The sequence below is a fragment of the Chionomys nivalis genome, chromosome 11 (genome assembly GCF_950005125.1).
Source record: "Chionomys nivalis chromosome 11, mChiNiv1.1, whole genome shotgun sequence".
Classification (NCBI taxonomy): Eukaryota; Metazoa; Chordata; class Mammalia; order Rodentia; family Cricetidae; genus Chionomys; species Chionomys nivalis.
This window is the reverse complement of record NC_080096.1, coordinates 70,893,065-70,911,209: the sequence shown is the minus strand read 5'-3', so window position 1 is coordinate 70,911,209 and position 18,145 is coordinate 70,893,065. Positions and strand designations below refer to the sequence as shown.

The following is an 18,145-nucleotide window of genomic DNA, read 5'->3' as shown; positions in this document are numbered from 1 at the left end:
TTGTTTTTTACTGCTGAGTAGTACTCTACTATGTATAGATTCCATACTTTCTTCATCCATTCTTCCACTGAAGGGCATCTAGGTTGTTTCCAGGTTCTGGCTATTACAAACAATGCTGCTATGAACATAGTTGAGCATATACTTTTGTTGTATGATAGGGCATCTCTTGGGTATATTCCCAAGAGTGATATTGCTGGGTCCAGGGGTAGGTTGATCCCGAATTTCCTGAGAAACTGCCACACTGCTTTTCAAAATGGTTGCACAAGTTTGCATTCCCACCAGCAGTGGATGAGCGTACCCCTTTCTCCACAACCTCTCCAGCAAAGGCTATCATTGGTGTTTTTGATTTTAGCCATTCTGACCGGTGTAAGATGGTATCTTAAAGTTGTCTTGATTTGCATTTCCCTGATCGCTAAGGAGGTTGAGCATGACTTAAGGGTCTTTTGGCCGTTTGAACTTCTTCTGTTGAGAATTCTCTGTTCAGCTCAGTGCCCCATTTTATAATTGGGTTGATTAGCCTTTTACGGTCTAGTTTCTTGAGTTCTTTATATATTTTGGAGATCAGACCTTTGTCTGTTGCGGGGTTGGTGAAGATCTTCTCCCAGTCAGTGGGTTGTCTTTTTGTCTTAGTGACAGTGTCCTTTGCTTTACAGAAGCTTCTCAGTCTCAGGAGGTCCCATTTATTCAATGAGGCCCTTAATGTCTGTGCTGCTGGGGTTATACGTAGGAAGTGGTCTCCTGTGCCCATGTGTTGTAGAGTACTTCCCACTTTCTCTTCTATCAGCTTCAGTGTGTTCCGACTGATATTGAGGTCTTTAATCCACTTGGACTTGAGTTTTGTGCATGGTGATAGATATGGATCTATTTTCATTCTTCTACAGATTGACCTCCAGTTTTGCCAGCACAATTTGTTGAAGTTGCTCTCTTTTTTCCATTGTATACTTTTAGCTCCTTTATCGAAAATCAGGTGTTCATAGGTTTGTGGGTTAAAGTCAGGGTCTTCTATTCGATTCCATTGGTCGACTTCTCTGTTTTTATGCTAATACCAAGCTGTTTTCAATACTGAAGCTCTGTAATAGAGTTTGAAGGCAGGGATGGTAATTCCTCCAGACAATCCTTTATTGTATAAGATTGTTTTGGCTATCCTGGGTTTTATGTTTTTCCATATAAAGTTGATTATTGTCTTCTCCAGATCTGTGAAGAATTTTGATGGGATTTTGATGGGGATTGCATTGAACTTAAGATTGCTTTTGGTAGAATTGCCATTTTTACTATGTTGATCCTCCCAATCCAAGAGCAAGGGAGATCCTTCCATTTTCTGGTGTCCTCTTCAATTTCTTTCTTTAAAGACATAAAGTTCTTGTCAAATAGATCTTTCACTTCCTTGGTCAGAGTTACCCCAAGATATTTTATGCTATTTGTGGCAATCGTGAAAGGTGATGCTTCTCTGATTTCCCTCTCTGCTTCCTTATCCTTAGTGTATAGGAAGGCAACTGATTTTTTGGAGTTGATCTTGTATCCTGCCACATTACTAAAGGTGTTTATCAGCTGTAGGAGTTCTTTGGTAGAGTTTTTGGGGTCACTTATGTATACTATCATATCATCTGCAAATAACGAAAGCTTAATTTCTTCCTTTCCAATATGAATCCCCTTGATCCCCTTATGTTGTCGTATTGCTATTGCTAGAACTTCAAGCACTATATTGAAGAGGCATGGAGAGAGTGGACATCCTTGTCGTGTTCCTTATTTTAGTGGGATGGCTTTGAGTTTTTCTCCGTTTAATTTAATGTTAGCTGTCAGCTTGCTATAAATAGCTTTTATTATATTTAGGTATGACCCATGTATCCCTAATCTCTCCAAGACCTTTATCATAAAGGGGTGTTGAATTTTGTCGAATGCTTTTTCAGTAAAGTATTACTTAAATATATTTCTTTATTTTAAATCAGCTCTAAGATAATTTGTCTTAGTTTCAGCCATGATCTACAAATAAGATATAATAAAAAAAGCAGGTGCTACATACCTATCATAGGCCAGTGGCTGAGAAGAATGGTGATTAAATTTGGGACTGCTTCTAGAAATTGTATTTCCTGGTGATATGTTGTTTATACGCTGCAATAACAAGAAATTTTTAGTATGTAGACATTTCCTATATCACAGACAGATGTGTTTATGCAAATCCAAACAATTTAACTCCCAATACAAATAAAATTTATGACCAAACATGAGCAAATATAAACATGAAAAAGTCATTTGGAAAGATTCACATGGTTTCTCTTTCTCATCAATTTTAGCTTTTATATAGCTCTACTGCATATTCCACAAGACTCTGATGCCTACTCAGATACGTGAGGATCCCATAACATCAGCTTCCCCAGATTTGTCTCTTTTGGAAGCACAATCTTGTTGAGTAATTGTTACGACACTAGATCCTCCTGCCTAAAACTGAGTCACAAAAGTGGGATAAGAAGCTTCATTGCAAATGCAATCTGGAGAAACTTCTTTCTGACTGGAGGGTTTAAAATTCAAAACCCAAGGCCATCATTCTCTCTAGAGTCTGCCATGGGAAAAAGACATGAGCAAGTCAGAAACCTAGCTGCCTCTTTTTGACTAGAAACATTTTTTTTTTCTTACACCTACAGGATTTCTCACTTTTTCTTATACATTGCTGTCCTTCTAATTAGCCCTTATATTATTTAACCCTCCAAGGCTAAAATTACATATTCAGCATCTTTCTCTAGCTTCTTAGATTATGTAAGAGTTTGATAAACAACATTGCATTTATTTCTACATTTGGGCAGAATATATTTTTTAATTTAGAAAACTTATCTTTTTACTTTATGTCAAGAGAGTCTCACTATAAGATCAACATGCAGTTGTTCTAAAATATCTTCTACAAAACACTTATCAAGAGAAAGAACTGAATATCTTGTGAGATGATATCACATACCAAAGATCTGTTGAGCTTGCTGTAAGTATTTTCCAGTGCACTCCTGAGGCCATCATTACTGTCATGCAGCTTCCGGTTAGCTGTTCTGTATAGGAAAGAAGTCGACAAACAGAAACAGGAAGCACTGGGGGATCAATGTTCCCACTCAGTTTGAGGCAGTGACATTCAGAATGTACAGATAATGTGGGCTTTTGCTAAGTTTCTGTTTCCCTTTGAACCCCCAAAACAGAGTCAGAGATAGACACAAATTGCAATGATTGAATTGATTGGTTCTTTTTCCTGAAGATCTGGGAACATTTTAAGAATAATTTGCTGGGCTGTGGCACTCACTCTTTCTTTAGATAATTTCTGTGTCTACAGGATTAATGTAGGTCTGTGTTCTCTGGTCCACACAGCTTAGCCACAGGAACTGATGCAGCATGCTATATCCTACATCATATCCTCTTTATACTCTGATGGGATTTCTGTATCAATCATATACTTGGTTATTGACCTCAGATGGGTTGGGGAGTAAATACGAACTTTAGTTATTACTTCATGGGATATCATGAAAGTCATTTAACATCTGTTTCCCTTGGCTAAAAAATAAGGATCACAGAGTCCCTGTCCCAAAGAGTATCTAATTTTCCTGTTCATAGCCACTTTATCCTTCATATCTCAGCTCTGTTATCACTTCCACCAAGAGTTCTTTATTGAACTTTAATAGTTCTCCATGGGGAACTTGCACTTTTCCTTTGTTATATTTCTCTCATTTGTTGATATACATCATACTCATTTCTGTGGGTAACCAGTTTCTTTCTTCCTCTTCTCTGCTAGACTCATAAGGAAAGAGTTTTTTTTTTTTCTGCTACTCACTAATCTTTCCTCAGTTCTAGGAGTATCTCACCCATCAAAGCTGTTAACTGAGAAATCTACTGAACTAGTTAACAAATGAATAAATTAATAAGACTATATAAAAAGTGACTTCTAAAGTTTCCACAACAGAGAGATAAGAACATTAAAAACTGAAAATATTTGCCCAGGCCCACATTATTTCATTTAGTTAATTGAAAACCAAAGAATACACTGTATAAGTGAAACAAATTGGGGAATATCAAGGTTTCTTGAAAAAGATCCTCAGAAGATGTAATTACTACAACTTAGTTGTGAAGTTGATAGATTAGGATAGAATTTCTTTGGAAATGGCTTTTTAATAAATAAAAAACTAACAAAACACATATATGTAGTAAGCATATCAAACTGAAAGACTAAACACTATCCTATGGCCCCATTAATGTGAGGACCTGGGGAGCTCTCGAGATATGAAGTAGAGAACAATGAGGGTGAAGGCTGCATGCCTCACAGAGGAATAACTCAGATATATGACACACTTTCCTGACCTGGAGGGACCTTGAGAACTAGACCGCACTGGAGTAATTTAATTAGAGGCAGATGAATCAAAAATTGAAGTGCACATGCCAAATGTACTGCAGTGAGAAGAAACAGTGATCTGAACACTGGACATGTCAGGTCATCTGACAAATGGCACATGTTTTATTAACAAACAATAGCTAAAATGCAATGAGCATTTTATATGAGAACTTACTGGAGGATTTCAATTTGCCTCTCAAGACTACTCCGATCTTCTGTGTACTCTCGGATTATTTCCAGATCCCTGCAAAATTGTATGTAATGTTTCATGAGGAGAGAAGAGATAGCATGTGTGAGCATGTGGCACAACCTCATCACTAGCTTCCAATCCTTATGAGCTACCAAGCCTCATCTGGAGAAACTGACCTTCACCTTCACTGCCAAGCTACAATACAATTGCATATAGGAATTGAAGTTCTTTAGCCAAAATTTCTGGGCCCTTTTAGAATTTCTATAAAGTAGCTTATTCACTTTTAGTGTGTTTTAAAAGGTTGTTTCCTATTTAAAGCATTTTTTTCCTAACGGTCTGATCATTTTCCCCCACGCCAGTCTTGCTTCTCTTTTACATTGTTTCTCTCATTTTCCCCTTAACTACAACATTTATAAAACCTTCTTTTCCCCATAAGTGAACTGAAGATAATAAAGATTCCTAAAAGGGCAGACTGTGGATGAAGGCATAAACATTAATAATGTGCCAATGATACTCTTGGTAGATGGCAATGCTACTTGCTTCAGTGGATACTGCTGTCACTGGGTTCTATTCATTGGCCCAACACAAGCTGATCATTCCTCCTATATTCACTGCTTGCTTTTCCTTAACACAGGCGGAAACAAGGCAGTAACTACCCAGCCCTCATGTTGCAAATGGTATTATTGCTGGTACTCAGTGCACATTTCTGAACTTTTGGTCTTGGCTTTCCTAACTAAACTTGAAAATTTTAAAGGGTGGCGGCATATGTCTCCTTTATTTTAAGTATGCTAAACTCACAACTCATTTTCTCTAAGGATCTAGACAGAATATATCCAGTAAAAGTTATACCATTTAATACTACAACACATAATTCTGAGTGAAGTTTGAAAATACATAAAGTATTCCACCCAAATGCCCAAATTTATTCTCTGTATATGCATACAACTGTATCTCTCATGTAAGAATGCCTGACTTTGATTATGTGAGGTTCTAAGTTATTAATACCAATTTCTCAAATCCAATACACTGAATAATTAATAACTCTTTCTTATGTTTTAGGCCATCATTCCTACCTGATAGTAGTTTTAACAGAAAATTGTTATTACATAGTATTTTCTTCCCACGACCAATAAAACCAAACACTTTAAAGCCCTACACTGTCCTAAGAGGCAAATAAATCAAATGGTAACTCTTTTAAAAAGATTAAGTACACACATGTACACACACAGAGAGATACACACATGAGAAAATCTGTCAGTAAAGGTACCATCTATAGAAATATATATGTATAATCTTTACCAGTATTAAACTATTATGAATAGTTTCATACCGTTCAGAATTCAGACTCTGGTCAGCATAATCGCTTTTCAAAGTATCTAATTCACTCTGAAGAAAGGCTACATTTGTCTGTGCTTCCAAAAGATCTTTCTTGAGTTTTTGATTTTCCTAAAGAAAATGAACCACAAGGGGCATTAGTCTTAGGGTTTCTTGCTCCTAGAAACATGAAGCAGTACATAGCATAACTCCACAAAAATAAATCTCCTACCTCTCCTATGTTCTTCATATCTTCCTGTTCAAAGAATCAATTATATACTCAAATATTGTACATTAGCAAGGTTTAAGGTTGTTTTTCATTTTGTACCTGACATCTGCCCAAAACTATAATAAACAAGGACTGATAATCATGTTATTGGAAAATTAACCAAGACAAAATATCTGAACACTTCTAAAATTAGTTACACTGGTTGCTTTTAATAATAAAAACTTTCACCTAATTTGTTAAAATGTAACTAATAACAGAAATGCATAGTTATAAAACTTTAAATTTCCCTTTTAAAAAGAAATCACTGGACACTTGCAGTTCAAATAGCTGATTGTGCACATAGATAGTCTAGCTTTTCCATCCCAGAAAAAATCATGAATATGAAATTACAATGGAAACAAACCATTTACAGTTAAAGGTATAGATGAGGGGGATCATGTATAGTCAAGTGACTTAAACATATTTCTAGGACTTGGAAACTAGATGATGCCTCCCTCCCAAAGAAGAGCATCTGGAAAGAGAGTTGGTAATGTGAGGGGTACAATTCAAGAGTTTACTATACACCACAGAGCTTTTTCTCCCAGATTCCAGGTTTAGAAGTGGCATGAAACCTTTTAAGAAGAAGCCAAGAAGGTGTTCCTTAGGTCATTTAGAGTGCTGTCCTTGGAAGTGATCTTTCAAAGTCAGTTGCTGTTTCCTGTTTACCCTTCTGGCTCATACTCCAGCAATCTACCAAGAAGTCCACAGCAAAGCTAAGCTGACACTGCCCCATGCTCTTGAATCCCTACAACTGTGAGATAAATAAAGGCCTTTATAAAAGTTAGGCTGCCTTCATATTTAATTATGCTAATAAAATGCACCAAGGCAACATTCTAAAACAAATGCCTTGGAGATCCTGCAGTAGAAAGCAAAAAGACCATGTGGCTCAGTCACCCACCTTAAAGCAGAATGAGAAGAGAAGCTAGAGGGCTGGAAAGGTGGTTCAGGAATAAAGGATGCTCTTTTCAGAGGATCTGAGCACACCAGCAGGCAGAATGATAAGTGAAGCTAGGGGACTGGAAGGGTGGTTCAGGAATAAAGGATACTTGTTGCTCTTCCAGGGAATCTGGGTTCTAGTCCCATAACCCACATAATGACTTATAGCCATCAGTAACTCCAGTTCCAGGGGATCCGATGCCCTCTTTTGCTCTGTTTGGATAACAGGCATATATACGGTACAGAGCCTGGTACATCCAAACAAAACACCCATATACATAAAGTGAAAATAAATATGTAGTTTAAAGAAGGAGTGTAGGGAAATAAATTAAAACACACAGGTGATGGTAACAATTGTCTTTAATCCCAACACTGAGGAGGTGGAAACAGCTGAATCTCTGTGTCATATAGACAAACTTTCAAGGAAGTGTGTTTATACATGTCTGTGTCTGTCTGTCCATCTGTCTGTCTGTCTCCAATAACATTACAAAGGCATAATGACAAACTCTTGTCTATCATAGTTTGGTAACAAATGACACATATAAAGGTAGGAATGATGTTAAGAATTTAAATTTTTTAAACTTAAATAATAGACAATAGTTGAATCAATATTTGATTCTTTGAACAAGAAGGATTGAGGAACAGGCAAAGATAAGAGTGTGAGAGTTATGTTATGTACTGCTTCATTTTCCCCAGAAATAAGAAGCACTGAGTCTAATGACATTCAAGGTTCATTCATTCAGAAAAATATTAGTTATAATGAAGCAAAAATCAGCTATATATATTTCTGTGTGTACAAAAAGATTAAAACAATCCAATAAAATGTGTCATTTAATGATCTCCAAAATTAATATTTTCAGGAAAAATAAAGAATTTTACAGCAGTCATGACATCACAAAGATGGTTGAATATTTTTGTACTGCCTAGTTTTACAACTTGACACAAGCCAGAGTTAATGGATTTGGCTCTAGGTAAGCCTGTCAGACATTTTCTTAATTGGTATGAAACGGCAGAGCCCATTGTGGGTGGACTTACTCTTGGCTCTTCATATATATGAAATATATATGGATATATATGGAAAAATAAAGAAAGAGAAAAGAAAAAAGTCAAGCTGAGAAACACAGAGGAAGCAATCCAGTAAGCAGTACTCCCCTTTGACCTCTGCATCATATTCTGCCTCCAGGTGTCTGGCCTGCTTGAGTTCCTACCCTCAATGCTTTTGATAAGCCATTGTATAGAACAGTTGTGAAATAAACCATTCCCATGTCACTTTTTGTCATGGTATTTCATTACAGCAATAATAATCCTAACTAACATCTTTTAAAACAAGAAACTAAGAAGAGAATCAGAAAATCCAAGAAAGCAAGCAACTCTTCATGAAAGTCAATCCAAACATAAAGGCAACTATGATGCAGCAATATCAAGATAAGCTGAGACTGTGAGGATAGGAAAATTCTTTCCTAAGTGGGATAAAGATAACTGACTAGATGGAAAGTTATGAAATCCCAGCTCAAGAGACAGAGCAAGTAAAATGCTTTTAATATTTGAAAGTAATCTAAAATAAAAGCAAAGCAGAGGTAAATGTTACTGATTTTTGCAACAGAAAAAGCAAATAGAAATGAGAACATATCTAAAAGACATAAAGACAAACTGAAGGCAGGAGAAATCACACATACAAAAGCAGGGATGCTTCTAAAAGTATGGGGCTAATCACGGTAAGATAGCACTCAGCACCATGTGTACATTATATTAAATACACAAACTTTTTTTAAAACAAAAAAAAAAAAACAAAACTAGTCATAAGAGGTATTTGATTGCTCCTCTTCATAATATAGTTACTCAAATATATTTCAAAGATTTTCTGTAATTATAGTATCAGTTTCTCAAATACCATGAATATGTGCATGTTGTCTGTGTTGGTTCATTTTTTGTCAACTTGATACAAGTTAGAGTCATTAGGTAAGAGGAAATCTGAACTGAGAGAACGCCTCCATAAGACCAGACTATGGGGAAACCTGTTGGGCACTTTCTTGATTAATGGTTGATGTGGATGGGACCTGTGTATGGTGACATCCCTGGGCAGGTGGTCCTAAGTTATGTAAGAAAGTAAGCCATGGGCATGAACCAGTAAGCAGTGTTCTTGTTTGGCTTTTGCTTTTCTTCTTCCATTGGCTTCTCCACTGCTACTTGACACCTATAAGATAGAATACACTTTTCTCTTGAAGTAGCTTTTGGTCGTGGTTCTTTATCTTTCTTTCAGAAAAGTAACTAAGACAGTATCTAACAGGAAATAAATTTAATTCAGTAAAGAACGATTCTTACCATTGTTAAATCATAAATTTGTTTCTTTAATGCTGTCACATCTTGCTTTTGACTAATGTGTCTCGATTGTTCTTCAAGCTGAAAGAGAAAACAAAACTTAGGTATTTTTGAAAAGTCATTTAGAAGAATTTTGGTGAAGATTAGAGATATTCCTGAATATGAATGTGGGAATTATAGCAGTCTTCAATCTTTACCATCTTATGATTACAGATCAATAAATGATACAACATCTATAACATTTAAATATTTGTTTTAAATAATGCATACCATTGCAGAGGAACTTTTATTATTAAATGCATTTTTTAAAAACACTTTTAAATGTAAAATGTTTTCTTTAAAACACTTTAAAATGTAAAAATCATTTTACATTTTAGTTTTGAAAGAACTCCACAGGAAAACACCCAATCCTTGCTTTCCTTATTCACCTAAAGAATGTGGGCATTCTCTTTCATCCTGTTTGCTTAAGGCTTTCTGTTTCACTTTGTAATAGTCTTACCTTCAAAGTGTATGAATTATTGTGTTTTGAGATAGTCTCACATTACACAGGATGACCTCAATTTTGATTAGTTGCTGAGGCTAGCTTTGAATTCTTGACAATCCTAACTCTCATTTTCTAGAAATACAGATGATTGCTAGAAACAAAGATGTTCACTACCATAATTAGCTAGAAATAAAAATAAGAGGAATGTTAATGTCACACTCTTGTGTTTTATTAATAGTGAACTGAAGAAATGTTTACAAAAATGATTGAAATCACTAATATCTAAGCACATAAACCTGATGTGAAGATAAACATGCACAGAAAGAGAATGAACTATACATGTGCATCCATGAGGTCTGCTTGTTGGCTAATAAACTTATATCAGAGGTTAAAAATATCTAAAACAAAATAACTTTCCCATGAGTCAGTTGTGGTGGTATACAATTGAATCTAGAAGGAAGAGACAGGAAAATTGTAAGTCTAGGGTTACACAATAAATTAAAGGCCAACCTGAGAAATAGATCAAGACTATATCTCAAAAGGAAATGTCAAAAAAAGATCAAAGTACAATATTTTCTTAGCATGTGCAAGACCTTATGTTCAAACTCTAGTACTGCAAATAAAAACAAAATGGCTTGACCACAAAGAAGTACCATCCCAGGCCTGTGAGGGTTTGTTTGCAGCTCTCCTTAAACAGAGGGATTCTGCACTAGCCAAAATGTTTCCCAGACTTCGTCATGCCCATGTGCTTTAACTATGAGCATTCTCCATCTTGCCAGAAGCCATGAGACAGGAGTTCATGTGACTGTGACTGACAGATGTGTATTAACTATGTTTCTTGTCTGGTGAAGATTGTCTGCTCTTCCAGGCACTGGCTTCTGCTCGATTGCTTTTTTTTCATATCCCCTTTTGAGGTGATTCTCCTACAGGGAAGAAGGCAGATATGTTTCCAGCCTTCTACAGGTGGATATCCAGTTTACTTAGCACCACTTGCTAAGAAAGGTTGTTGATTCTCCAATAATAGCACCTTTTATGAGAGTCAGGTGGTTGTAAGCTTTGTGGATCTATGTTTAGGTACTTTAGTCCACTGATCTGTGTGTTCTTCAATATGCCACTTTTGTGTTGTTTTTTTTTGTTATTATGCTTATGTAATATAACTTGAATTTAAAATTGGTTATCATGATAAGTCTTAAAAATAGGAGATGCATTATGACTTCACAGAAGAAAATTATGAAGGAAAAATACCTAAGACTTTCAGAATCTGTTGTCAAAAATAATGGCATCACAATAATCTTTAAAGTATATTTTAAAATTTTTAGTCTTTAATATTCTCACCTGTAAATATTTTTACTGTTTTATACAGCAAACATATCAGATGGGCAAGAAGTCTAGAACAGGCAAGAAAGAAAGACTCCATTGGTTACCAGCTCTAGAATTTTGAGTAGGTCATTCACCCTCCCTGAAAGTTAGTCCTCATTTGATATGGTCATTAAAAATGAGTTCATATTTAGCATTTTCAAATTATATGAAAGATCTTAGTAAAATAAAGCCAATAAAATACCAATTACTATGGTTAAACATGGCAAAAACCATGTTTTAAATGAGAAATCAAGGATTGAAAATATTAAGAAAATACATCTACATGCTATAAGGAAAAATTGATATAATTTCAATGAGGACTAAGGCCTCATCATTCTCACTTACGATGTCTCACTGTTAAAACCTCATCATATGTTATATCAGGTCATATTTTTGGCATCCATCTTTGCAATGTAAAGACCTGGGAACTTACAGAAATAAATAAAAACAATGACTAAAAGACTCAGTGGATAAACTGACTCATCTTTCTGGAATCTATTCATAGGATGATAGTCTAGTTATTATTTTAAAATACATATAAGATAATAATGATTTTTGGCATTATAGAAGACTCCTAGATGATTCTCAGTCACTTCAGAGATTGAGATGATTGTGGGTGACAATGACAAGCTTAACTGTAACATAACTTTACTGAACTGCTAGTGATGTTTATGTTATGGGCAGTCTCACCTGGGGTGCCACATGTTACTAGGGAAGTTGAGCTCTCTTCTTGAGAGTCTTAGTCTCAGTAACAAATAAATTTAATGAGAGACTCAAAAGAAAACAAAAGGACAAATTTACTAAAATTTAAAAGGAAAACCTTAGCCAGGTAATATTTAATTGTTGCAGCTGTCCATGGGAGGAAGATGCTGGAAAAAGAAGGTGTGCCTTTTAAGTTTAGACTGGCATATTCAGCAATGGAGGTCAGCCACAATGCAGAAAAGTGTCACATGGGGAAAAAGTGCTGGGGAGGAATTGAGACTACATTGGGAAAAGCATGCCTAGAACAGAAATGAAAAAAAAAAGTTACATTTTTCTGAGTAATTAAAAAATGCTGACAGAAAAAAGGAAGTGCCATGGATATCACTGAGTAAGTAACTGCATAGAATGCAGAGTTTCTGGGAAGGATAACTCCAGAATCTTACTAAATGGCTAATTATTCTTCCCATCTCTTTATCATGGCTTTGGATGAATCTACTTTTCTTAAATGTGATCCCTTAAAACAGGAGACTACCTGGCCCAATTGGTTTAACTCTTCTGTTTTGGGTAGCCTCGAATGTTAGGTTTCTACACAAATTAAGTAGATTGTATGCGCTTGACCAGGAGGAAATGACTTTCCCTTAATGGCCCTCCAATACTACTAAAATATTTAATTTTCACATCTGTTTACTTAAGTTATTTCGACTACTATGCAAACAACCATGTAAGATGTGAGCTTAATTCTGACTTAGAACCATCTTATAAAGACAGATCAGTGTTTATTTCTGTACATGAATATGTGAATTTGATAGCATGATGTCCATAATACTACAAGTATCTGCACCGCAGAAGGTTACAAAACTACCCTGTTCCACTGCTGCACTCCAGAATCATTATTATTAACATATACAAGCAAATCTCAGAGTACAAAGAACCTGTTCATTAGAACCAAGAAAGGGAATACCAGTACTCAAAGACACTTTTGCTCATGTTTCCATAGTTTTTTCTTACTTTACAATGATCAGGTATTGCTAGACCAGGAACTTTCTACTTAAGAAAACAATTTTTATTTCACTTAATATTTACTAAGTATCTGCTATGCACCTTGAAGTAAGCTAAGAACAAGAACACAGGGACATCTGACATAGACAGATACTGTTTCAATTAGGAAAACACTCTCCTCTTGATACAGGGAATTCACTCAAAGCACTTGGTAAATGAAAATGAAAGAAATGTGTTTGATGAACTGTTCAAGGATAAGACATTTTATTATTACATGTTATAAGTCAAATGGCCCAATAACTAGAAGAACTAGGGGGCCTTTAAAAATAAGAGTCTCTTAAGGAGTTGAACTGACTCAGCAAAGTCACTATTTCTTCTGCTTCAACTCTAAATGTTTTTCATTTTCAATTTCTTAGACACAGTGAAAGATGTTTCTAGATGTCTCTATGCCATATCATACCTTTTTTAACTTTTTAATGGTCACCTGTAGGTCTCCTACTTCTGTTTCATACTGACGTCTGAGATCACTGAGAGCTTCCTCTGCTTTGCGTTTTTCCTATGGGAGAAATGAAAGATATCATTTAGGTAATTTCTGTCTCTTAAACACTCTTCAAATCATCAATAGATATGAAGCATTTCATATTGAGCTAAGCTGACGAAAATGCTCTGAAATTGTAAGGGTGAGACTAGATGGGAGAAGAACACCAGGGCACTTTAGGGGTGCAAGAGTGTTGGATTTGAAACATACAGAAATTGAAGAACTGCGGAATGTCAAGAGTTTTACATCATCCCGAAGTGCAGTCCCCAAGACTATAAAACTGCGATAATACCACAACACAGAAGTGAATCAGTCAACCATTTCTGTCAGAAGATACAACACAACTATGGGATTTAGTGAGCACATACATCCTATGATGGCTCAGGACTCAGGAAGACACAGCCAGTAAACAGTTGTCCTATCATTTTCATTTTACCTGAATTCTAATCATCATTATAAATGTCTATGCAGAGTGTAGAGCCACTGTGATAGGCTGGGAGGTACACTCTGAGAAATGTTATTAGGTGATTTTGTCCTTGAGTCAACATGATGAAATGCACTTGCACCAGGTAAGGTGGCTACAATATTCCCAGGTAGTAATGATTGGACCATTGTAATACATGAACTGGAGACACCATTACTCAGCACATGACTGTATGTTGCACACTCTGATGTGTTCCCATTAAATTCTCTGTAGAAGACAGTGACAAAAAGGCACACCAGAGGGCGCAGGAACTGCTGAAAGATATCTCTTCTGAGGTAGAAGAAGGAATGGGCTTGGCGAAGAGTTTCAGATTAAATTATGAAAGAAGGTGATTGTAAAAGACTGGAAACTTTCTAAACTTCCGGCTACATGCTGGAAAACACAGACTATGAAAAAGTTGAGTAAGATATAAGGGATCTATAAAAGGCAACAACAACCGCCCCCTTTGGAACAGGACTTTTATACTACAGATCCATTAGCTGCCTTTCTCTGCTCTCAAAAGCACTCTGAGTCCCCTTGCTGTCTGCCCCTTATGACAAAGAACTGACAGGTAAGCACCTGCATGAACAGAAGAAATGTAACCTTGTCATTCACATTTTCCCACTCAGAGTGTTCTTGCAAGACAAAGCTGACCTTGCACTCCTTCCCCTTGAAGTTGCAAGACAAGTTTATGGTCTTTGGCCAACAGATCAGGCTAGATTACAACTTGTTGGGAATAAAATAACAAATTCAAGACCCTAATGACAACAAAGCAGTTTTCAATAATATACAATTCTGAAGAGAGAGAAATAACATAGAGAAAAGACAAAAATAGCTGCTGTGCTGATTTGGCTCACCAAATCAGTATAGTGATTTTTTAAAGTCCCCAGATGATGAGAAATTCATGTCCTCTTCTCACATAGGCCATGACTTGCCTTCTTACCAAATTCACCATCTTAATTAGTTTAAGGCACAAAGCCTTTCCTGATGAAGAATTTGGAGCTTGAAACTGTCCTTTTATGATCTTAGACTCAGTCAGTTATAAGACTATGTGTAACTTCACAACTCTTAGAGTTTTGCTATGAACAAATGCAACTGGACAGTTAGGGGTAAGAGGACTCATGTCTTCCCACTAATCAAAACTCTGTTTAACTCTAAGTGTACCCCATACATAAAATGTACTAAACAATTTATTTCTTTCAAGTTCCTCTTTTTTTCTCTTTTACTTTTATTGGTCCTCTTTTTATATTGTTTTAATTATTTTTGTTGGTGTTATTAATTCATTGGCAAGAGAGGTTAATCCTTGAAGGGTGTTGGTGATTGTCTTACCAGGAGCTGTACTGTTGCTAATCAAGGCATAACCTCTTCCACAAAGTATTACACAACCATCTCCTTCTCTGTTAATGTCACTAAGTATGAGTCTATTCTCTAAAACCATTTAGCTGAAGATATTCCTTTAAAATAAGCCCTGGCATACTCAATAAATCCTTGTTAATTATAACAAATAGTCATTTCCATACACATTCTTGTCTACTGCTGAGCATTAGAATATAGTCAATTCAAATTCAGTAGATATTTGGTTGCTAGCATTAATTTGGAACTCTCCTGCTAACTGTTATATAGTCAACATAGATAATCCAGGTATTGGGGCTGGAGAGATGGCTTAGCAGTTAAGAGCACTGGCTGTTTGTGCAGAGGACCTGAGTTTGGTTCCTACTATCCACACAAGAGCTTACAACCATTTGTACTTCCAGTTCCAGGGGATTTCATGCTCTCCTCTGACCACCATGAGTACAAGGCATGCACATAGTGCACAGAAATACATGCAAGCAAGACATTTACACACACAAAATAAAACTAAATAAAAAATTTTAAACATCTTTGCACTGGAATTAGCTCCACAAAGCAAAGGCGAAATGAATACCAAAGTTAAGAGTAAAGGACTACTGAACCAATATGCATGTTCTAAAGAAGTCAACGTCAAGTGGTTCACTTGTCTAGAATGCAACTAAAAATCAGGTCAGTAAACAATGAAGGCCCGTTGGTTACTTCAGACAACCAGGATATGGGTATAGACTCAAAAAACAAAGAGGCAAAAGAAGACACCTTCAAAAAATAAAAAAACATTATATATGATAATACCTAAGAAAGTATTTTTAAAATGTTCAATATCCTTAAAATTCAGGAAAATGTGGTTTAGAACAACTTTCAAGATTTTATTAGACCCCAGATATAATGACTAAGATAAACACAACAACCAGCAAATATTGGAGAGGTTGTAAGGACAAGGGAGCCCTCCTTCATTGTTGATGGGATTGCAAACTGAAGTAGCCTCTATGGAAATCAGTATAGAACATTAACAAAAAGCTAAAATAGTTCAACCACAAAACCAATACCCTTCCGTGGCATATGTCCAAAGGACTTGACCCTACAGATACATACATGTGCACTGATGCTCTATTCACAATAGGTAGGAAAAGGAAACAACCTAAATGTCCTTCAGTTGAGGAATGGATAGTGAATACATGCTTCATATACATGATGGAATACTAGTCAACTATAATAAAAAGTGAAATCATGAAATGTGCACGTAAGTGGATGGAAGTAGAGAAGATTAACTTGAGAGAGGTAGCCCAGACACAAACTGAGAAATGTGAATGATCCCTCATCTGTGGTTCTGAGATCCAAATCTTCAGGTGTGAGTATTTAACCTGAAATAATCACAAAAACTAGGAAAGTAAAAATGTACCAAGAGAGCAGGAGTTGACACTAGAGATTGGAATAGCAGTCTACAAGTGACTCAGATGAGAAAATGGAAAAAAGTAAGTGTAGCTACTGCTTCCCCCCACATCCCAAACCTATACACACACATCAAAGAAGCATCTCTTGGAAGCTGACGAACAGTAACAAAAGCCACAACTGATCAAAATACAGAGAACAATTGATTGTGGGTGCCTAGTCACAATGGATACTAGTAAAAAAAAAACACAACTCATGAATGTACAGCTCAGGGATCATCACGAAAAAGGGAGAAAAAATATTGTAAAACCAGAAGACTAGTAAATCTGCTGAGAAAGTGCATATCTTAGAAAGACAGGCAAGCTACATCCACTTATCATCTTAACATCATCATGACCTAAACAATACTGCAACAAGGACAATACCAGTATGTCAAGATGAAAGGGAGGGAAAAAAAACTACTAAGGAATAATGAAATGATGAAGAAGAGAATTAGAGTCCTCAGGAATGAGACTTTGAGACCTTTAATTGTTTATCTAATACAAAGTGGTCAGCCCACAATGGATCTGGTCAGCAATGGAAGCAATGAGAGTTGGTTATAGTGTAGCATGTGCATATAAGAACTACCTGATCAATGAATGGAAGAACATATTAGAAAGTGGTAGAAGGTTTCAAAGAAAAATTAAAAATGGATTTGTTGTTTCTAAACACAAGAGGATTGTGTCATAAAAAGGAAAAAATCATTTGGACCAATCTTGGGCCATGTACCCTGAATCGGCTATCAGTTAAATATGACATCCATAGGGTTATCACGCTTGTTATTAAGAGACAGGGCAAACAAGCCTGCTACTGTAGAATCTTCCATACGTATATTTCATCTTTTAAAAGTTTAAATGGAGTCACCCTATAAAAGGTAACAAAATGACAATACTCCTATAAGCCAGTACAACTAGTAAATAAAAACCCCAGTGTCAAGAGTGGATTGCCTCTTTTGAGTTTCTGGCCAGTGGAGTCCAATAGACCCCACGAACATTACATACTATTACCACTGCTCTTGGTTACACCCCAAAATTTGATGGTAAGACCTTGCTGCTAAAGACAGTGCATATTTGAGCTATGAAACACAGACAAATCAAATAAGTCCTGACCCAGAAACTTCAGCTCTATCAGTTCTCTTTCACAGTATGGAAGGTTCTATGAATACTACCAGAGCCAAAAAGTAATCATCACTTCACCCAGATGTGAAACCTGTGGGCTACAATAACAATTGGCCCAGCAAGAATTTGGGTAGCATAAACTGGACAAACACAGGATTCAAAGAAAACAGGGTAATATCATGTAGCTGGATGGGTGGCCAGTAGATCTGGGAGGAGCTGAGGAGTAGTACATATAATCAAAAGCAATTGTATGAAATTCTCTAAGAATTAATAAAAATATTTTTAAAGAGATAAGATAACATAGATGCCCAAATGGAACT

General features: G+C 36.1%; 1 protein-coding gene across 1 annotated transcript in view; it reads right to left on the bottom strand.

The window, feature by feature from the left end:
• Positions 1–18,145, bottom strand: part of Rasef (RAS and EF-hand domain containing) — a 52,046-nt gene that overhangs the window by 19,511 nt on the left and 14,390 nt on the right. Inside the window, exons 4-9 of the mRNA XM_057784427.1 lie at positions 13,389–13,484; positions 9,388–9,465; positions 5,878–5,993; positions 4,533–4,601; positions 2,948–3,032; positions 2,021–2,109 (exon numbers count right to left, since the gene is read on the bottom strand). Coding sequence (XP_057640410.1) covers positions 2,021–2,109; positions 2,948–3,032; positions 4,533–4,601; positions 5,878–5,993; positions 9,388–9,465; positions 13,389–13,484 — 533 coding nt within the window. The remainder of the gene's footprint in view (positions 1–2,020; positions 2,110–2,947; positions 3,033–4,532; positions 4,602–5,877; positions 5,994–9,387; positions 9,466–13,388; positions 13,485–18,145) is intronic.